The 7,241-nt window shown below is 45.3% G+C and overlaps 1 protein-coding gene across 1 annotated transcript; it reads right to left on the reverse strand.

Annotated features, from left to right (window-relative positions):
* Positions 1 to 719: 719 nt before the first annotated feature.
* On the reverse strand, positions 720 to 5,627 carry LOC139747083 (uncharacterized). Its single transcript, XM_071658888.1, has 3 exons — positions 5,165 to 5,627; positions 3,991 to 4,249; positions 720 to 1,800 (listed from the first exon to the last, which is right to left on the reverse strand). Exons 1-3 carry the CDS (start codon positions 5,619 to 5,621, stop codon positions 1,656 to 1,658), a joined length of 861 nt encoding a protein of 286 aa, XP_071514989.1. The 5' UTR covers positions 5,622 to 5,627; the 3' UTR covers positions 720 to 1,655.
* Positions 5,628 to 7,241: the final 1,614 nt, after the last annotated feature.

Below are 7,241 nucleotides of genomic sequence, written 5' to 3' on the forward strand. Positions count from 1 at the left end.
TGACTCTATTGTCACTACTTGACCGGGCGGAGGATCGCAGGGGGGAATTTGATTGCCCTACACACTAGGAATGAAAGAAGAATTATCATCATATTCTTTCATGTGAATCCCCTATACTGTGGCTGTAGGTGAAGGACTGAAGGTGGGAGAAAAGAAACGAAGAAAGACTTTACAATAAATCTTAATCATATATGATAATCATATTAATCATATCTTAGCCATAGAACACTATATACTGACATTAATGACCGTGTTTACTTTACCATCGATATAGGAAACTATACACTGGGGCTCCCACACATCGTAACTCGTTCCGAAAGAGGTATATACACATGTTTCTTGAGGGGTGTGTGGGGGGGATAATAGACAGATGTCGTGCTCTCCTGACAGGGTGGAGGTGCTCAACACCAGAGTGTTTACATCCCAAATGCCAAGGAACAGGCAAGGAGTGGAAGCTGGGGCGGACTTTCGTACAAAGACAAATGCTAATGTACAATAACATCCTCTATTCAATATACAACAAACAATGTACATATGTATAAGAATATATTTACAAATTATCACTGTTGTATATATATATATATATATATATATATATATATATATATATATATATATATATATATATATATATATATATATATATATATATATATATATATATATATATATATATATATATATATTTACAACCAAATATGTATGTACACTTATAAAGGATCAATGACTTCGTGCAAGGACGTACTTCACATGGCCTAGTGTTTCTGACTGACTTTATTCACCGTCGAAGCTGCTGATGTGTTTGAAGCCGATGATGGGACGAAAGTCATTTGATGCAGGGCATAAAGAAGTAACGTTAGAGCTTGAAATCTCTGGAAAATGATTGACTTTACCTCAGTGAAGGTGACTGGGGTGTGGGAGGTGCGACAGAAGTCGTTTATTGATCCTTTTATCAAACGATGTTTGGCAATTGAGGTGATATCAGGGAGGAGGTGATGATTAAAGGGGGTAGATAACAGAGATGGATGATAACACGGAGACGAGGAGGAATGATTGATGAACGGTATATGGTAAAACTCAGGGGATAGATGGGATGATGGAGGTGGATAAGGGACGAAGGTGGATAAGAAGAGGAGTGACATGGTAACTCTCTTCCTTGGCGTAGTGGATGATACGCCTCTCTCTACTTGTAGTGGATGATACACCTCTCTCTCCTTGTAGTGGATGATACGCCTCTCTCTACTTGTAGTGGATGATATACCTCTCTCTACTTGTAGTGGATGATACGCCTCTCTCTACTTGTAGTGGATGATACACCTCTCTCTTCTCTAACTAGATAGTACCCCCTTCTGTACTCGTACTAGATAGTACCCCTCTCAGTCCTCGTAGTGGATGGTACCCCTCTCAGTCCTCGTAGTGGATGGTACCCCTCTCAGACCTCGAAGTGGATGGTACCTCTTTTCAGTCCTCGTAGTGGATGGTACCCTTCTCAGTCCTCGTAGTGGATGGTACCCCTCTCAGTCCTCGTAGTGGATGGTACCCCTCTCAGTCCTCGTAGTGGATAGTACCCCTCTCATTTCTCGTAGTAGATGGTACCCCTCTCAGTCCTCGTAGTGGACGGTACCCCTCTCAGTCCTCGTTGTGAAAGCTATCCCTCACTTCTCTCTCGGTGGATGGTACCCCTTTCTCTTCGTGGTGACTGGTGCCCCTTCCTGCTGGTAGCGGGTGCTGGCTCGCTCCAAAAGTCGACTGATGGCAGCCGAGACGTCATCATAGGCGAGGAGGGGCGTGCCAGAGCTGCTGTAAGGAGATTACACACAGTTGTAAGGTTGAGGGTGAGATGGAAGATCTGACAACAATGTAGCTTTGTCTGCGTAGTTTTTGCTCAAAGATGTTTATGACTTTCCCAGGACGGTCGCTGCCACGGGTGGAGGAGATGTGATAACAGGTGATTTTGGGATAAGATGGGAGGAGGAATTTTTCGACAGCACCCCTGGCTACGAGGGGAGAGAGAGAGAGAGAGAGAGAGAGAGAGAGAGAGAGAGAGAGAGAGAGAGAGAGAGAGAGAGAGAGAGAGAGAGAGAGAGAGAGAGAGAGAGAGCACTACCTGTAATGTTCATTATGTGGAGGTTTTTTTTCCAGTATACAGTAAAGGAGGATATGGTCGTGCCCGATGTATGCACATCGCTACAGTGCCAGAATACAGTGTTTTGAAATCTGATGGCGGGAAAGGGGTGAGATCTAGAGAGAGAAATGTAGTTGCACATTGTATTTTCGTAGAATCGAATCTGACCAGGTGTTCTGCCTCCGCAACTCTGAGATGCAGCAGAGAACTGAATCGAGAGATGAAGATTTGTTCTGTGCGAGAAAAAGAACGACAAAGGACGGGATGTAAGACGAGTTGGAAGTATGGGGCATAGTGGGGGATTCACCAGTGTGAGAGTGAATAGAGTTAGAGGTTAAAGGTAGTGGATCATATATGAGGACTGAACCCCCACTGGGAAACCACCACTCTTTACAGGGGTAAGAGGGAGAACGTTGAGTTATCAAAAGTACAAAGAGGAGTACAAAAGCTAAAGGAAGAGGGAATCATTGAAAACGTACTTCAGAAACAACTCGATGTAATGAGAGCGATAGGGAGAGATAATGTTATTAAAAACACCTCACAGATTGGTAGGTTTCGCCTGCCATATGGGCCAATATCATTTGGAACCCACAGACCATAACTTACTCTCCCTATTTCTGTAAACACATAGCGAAATAAACATACCTGCAAATATATTCAACAACCATGTAAAGACGATATAACATTCTCTCTCTTTTCTTTCATATATATATATATATATATATATATATATATATATATATATATATATATATATATATATATATATATATATATATATATATATATATATATATATATATATATTTATACATATATGTGTGTGTGTGTGTGTGTGTGTGTGTCGTCACTTGTTTACCAAATGGCTTCCTAGCTACGTTTCTTCGTTGTATATCAACTGACTCATATTTCTCTCTTGTATCTCCCCTGATGATGTGATTATTACACGAAAGTGCACTTGGGAACTTACCGTGTTTCATTTCCCCCGTGGATTTATAGGAATATTTACAGTGAATGAGTTAAACCGCATTGTTCTGTGGGTAATGATGAGAGCAGAAGGTAATTCCAGGTCTCTTACTGGAGGAGGAGGAAACACAAGCCGCTACCTCACACTCATGAGAACATTTTCTCGTGGAAAATGAGGAGAAAGCAGAGAGTCACGGCCGCAGGTGCGATGGTACAAGCCTACGACTGTCTCCATACTGGCCACACACACACACACACACACACACACACACACGAACACACGTACGCACACAATGGGGCCCCCATGAGTGTAAAACTCCCTTCCCCGTCCGGTGCAAAATAGGTAGCTGTAAGTCGATAATCTATACATGTGTGTAAACACATGAATGCATGCGCATACGCACAAAGACATCAAGAAATATGACCATAGGCAAACACACTAGAGCCTTTGACAAGGAAGGAACACACACACACACACACAATGAGAGTTTTTTCCTCGTTGTAATAACGACAGGGAAGAAAGGAAACACGGATGCGTGAGCAATAACAACTCCATAATGACACGTTCCAACCTGGAGAGTCAGGCACCGACAGTGGGCGTTACAAATGACCGCCCGGAGCCCTCGTCTTGCCTCTCCTCCCTCACCCAACACCCACCCAGCAAACCCGACACCTGCCACCCATGTAAATATACAGCCCCATGCCCGTGGTATCATGGGAGGGTCATGGGGAGTGAGTGCAGCTCAGGAGGGAGAATCTACGTATCAGACGAAGGGATGAAGAAGGAGGGTGTTCCTCAGAAGATGGAGATGGGAGGTATGCCAGATGCAAGGGTGTGTGTGTGGAGGAGGGGGCGCGGGGCAGAAGCGGCCGTGTTGATGGTGTGTGGCTGGACTGACCTGGGCGTCTGGTAGCTGCCAGCCTCCCGCCCGCGACCGAACACCGTGGAGACGATGATGACAGCGGCCACGAAGAGGGCGAAGAGGCTCACGGCAAACATAGGCATGTTGCCGATGATGACAGAGTCGCTCGAGCCTGTGATAAGGAGCCGGAGGTCATCCTTGTCCTGCTCCTGCTGTCGCTGCTGCTCGTGGGAGGCGAGGACGGTGGAGGAGACGAAAACCTTCGACGTCACCACCAGCAGGAGAGCCAGTGGTCCTGCAACACAGGACGACACAAGCGTCAGACATCAGACAAATGTGAGGAATTGATGAAAATGATATTATGATGATAATAGACACATATATACATAGTCTAGGACACAATGAAGACCCATCTATTGTTGAGGGGTATGTGGCAGTGGAGGGGCGGTCCAAACACACACACACACACACACACACACACACACACACTCCCTGCCTCAGGGCTCCTAGCGACGTTCCATCCCCAACACACTTGACAGGCAGCTGTCAGTGGCTCTGCCTCACGCCTCTCTGCCACACCCCCACCACACCTCACGCCTCCCTGTCACGCCCCCACCGCACCTCACAACTCCCTGCCACGCCCCCACCGCACCTCACGGCTTCCTGCCACGCCCCCATCGCACCTCACGCCTCCTTCCATCGCCCTCACCGCTCCTCACAGCTCCCTCCCACACCCCCACCGCACCTCACAACTCCCTGCCACGCCCCCACCACACCTCACGGCTGCCTGCCACGACCCCATCGCACCTCAAGGCTCCTTGCCACGCCCCAACTCCGCCACACCCACCACTGCAGACCACTAAAATTCGTATAAGAGAAAAAATCAATCAAGCTCACAGCCTGAAAGAGTCATCTCTGGGTCAAATATAATAGAATAATGGACTCTAAAAGCGTTCGTTTGGCTGTGATATTTCAAGGTCATGAGAGAGAGAGAGAGAGAGAGAGAGAGAGAGAGAGAGAGAGAGAGAGAGAGAGAGAGAGAGAGAGAGAGAGAGAGAGAGAGAGAGAGAGAGAGAGAGAGAGAACACACAAGCCGACCCAGGACCCTGAAACCCTTCCACCCTCCCTCGTGTACACCACAGTGTCGTCACTCTCCATACACGAACAATTCACTGCGTTGCTCACATCCTGACGGGACACTGCAGCCTACCCTTGAAGGCCATTGTGCTGGTTGGTTGATCTTGGAGGAGGAGGAGGAGGCCGAGGCTGTCGATGATTGGTCTTGCAGGAGGAGGAAGAGGAGGAGGCCGAGGCTGTCGATGATTGGTCTTGCAGGAGGAGGAAGAGGCCGAGGCTGTCGATGATTGGTCTTGCAGGAGGAGGACGAGGAGGAGGCCGAGGCTGTCGATGATTGGTCTTGCAGGAGGAGGACGAGGAGGCCGAGGCTGTCGATGATTGGTCTTGCAGGAGGAGGAAGAAGAGGAGGCCGAGGCTGTCGATGATTGGTCTTGCAGGAAGAGGAAGAGGAGGAGGCCGAGGCTGTCGATGATTGGTCTTGCAGGAGGCGGAAGAAGAAGAGGCCGAGGCTGTCGATGATTGGTCTTGCAGGAGGAGGAAGAGGCCGAGGCTGTCGATGATTGGTCTCTGTCTCTCTCTCTCACACACATATATACACACACGAACCCCACCCAACACCACTAGCTAACACCTCCGCTGCACTTATCCAACTGGAGGTCCTCCTGGCCGTTCCCAGGCTTTATATAGATGAGTTCCCCGGCCAGCTGGCACAGACGTCTCCGCAGCTGACCAGATGGCCTTTTCCCCCCAACCCACCCACCCACACACCACCACACCAACAGTCGAAGCTCCAGAAGGCACAGAGGTCTTCACGTCTCTTTTGTGGGATCGAATCCTTAGTTTACCTCTTTTGTGGGATCGAATCCTTCGTTTACCTCTTTTGTGGGATCGAATCCTTCGCTTACCTCTTTTGTGGGATCGAATCCTTCGTTTACCTCTTTTGTGGGATCGAATCCTTCGTTTACCTCTTTTGTGGGATCGAATCCTTCGTTTACTTCTTTTGTGGGATCGAATCCTTCGTTTACTTCTTTTGTGGGATTGAATCCTTCGTTTACTTCTTTTGTGGGATCGAATCCTTCGTTTACCTCTTTTGTGGGATTGAATCCTTCGTTTACCTCTTTCGTGGGATCGAATCCTTCGTTTGCCTCTTTTGTGGGATCGAATCCTTCGTTTACTTCTTTAGTGGGATCGAATCCTTCGTTTACCTCTTTTGTGGGATTGAATCCTTCGTTTACTTCTTTTGTAGGATCGAATCCTTCGTTTACATCTTTTGTGGGATCGAATCCTTCGTTTACCTCTTTTGTGGGATCGAATCCTTCGTTTGCCTCTTTTATGGGATCAAATCCTTCGTTTATCTCTTTTGTAGGATCGAATCCTTCGTTTACCTCCGTGTGGGGCTCACTGATGCGGTCACTTGGAGGGGATAAATAAGGCTCTTTTTTTCAATTATATCCTGTGGCGTTGGTCTAGATGGAGCGTTTGAGCTGATGATTTACGTCACTTATCGTCCATTCGTCGAGTTATTAGCAATAATTTGAGTGTGTGTGTGTGTGTGTGTGTGTGTGTGTGTGTGTGTGTGTGTGTGTGTGTGTGTGTAACATGGTTCATAAACCTCAATTGTCTATAACTCTGATCACACACACACACACACACACACACACACACACACACACACACACACACACACACACTCACAAACAACCAATGTGAAAAGTCACTCTCACAGTGAGACAGTTTTCTCTCACTTCCCCATAACCCAGTTGGGTCCAAAGAACTGAAAATATTCCACCAATTTCCAACGTTTGATATATATATATATATATATATATATATATATATATATATATATATATATATATATATATATATATATATATATATATATATTTCATATATATATATATATATATATATATATATATATATATATATATATATATATATATATATATATATATATATATATATATATATATTTTTTTTTTTTTTTTTAATATATTTTCTTTTTTATATATATATTTTTCACACTTTCTCCACGTCATTGTAATAAATTCTTGATTTCTACACTTACTTCTCTGACTTTCAGTGTTTTGTTTTAGACTCTCGCTTGAGTATATGATTTTCGTCATGAGTTTATAAATTCATCATTGCCTCATTTATCTGTCTCATTTATCTTCAGGTGCGTGAGTGTATTTCACAGTATAATTCAT

The sequence above is a fragment of the Panulirus ornatus genome, chromosome 67, assembly GCF_036320965.1.
Source record: "Panulirus ornatus isolate Po-2019 chromosome 67, ASM3632096v1, whole genome shotgun sequence".
Classification (NCBI taxonomy): domain Eukaryota; kingdom Metazoa; phylum Arthropoda; class Malacostraca; order Decapoda; family Palinuridae; genus Panulirus; species Panulirus ornatus.

Coding starts and splice junctions, on each gene's coding strand:
- LOC139747083 (XM_071658888.1), bottom strand. CDS start 5,621: ATGTGTGTGAGAGAGAGAGACAGAGACCAATCATCGACAGCCTCGGCC. Junction 4,250..5,164: donor CAGCACAATGGCCTTCAAGG/GTAGGCTGCAGT, acceptor CCTGTGTTGCAG/GACCACTGGCTCTCCTGCTG. Junction 1,801..3,990: donor GGCAGCTACCAGACGCCCAG/GTCAGTCCAGCC, acceptor ATCTCCTTACAG/CAGCTCTGGCACGCCCCTCC.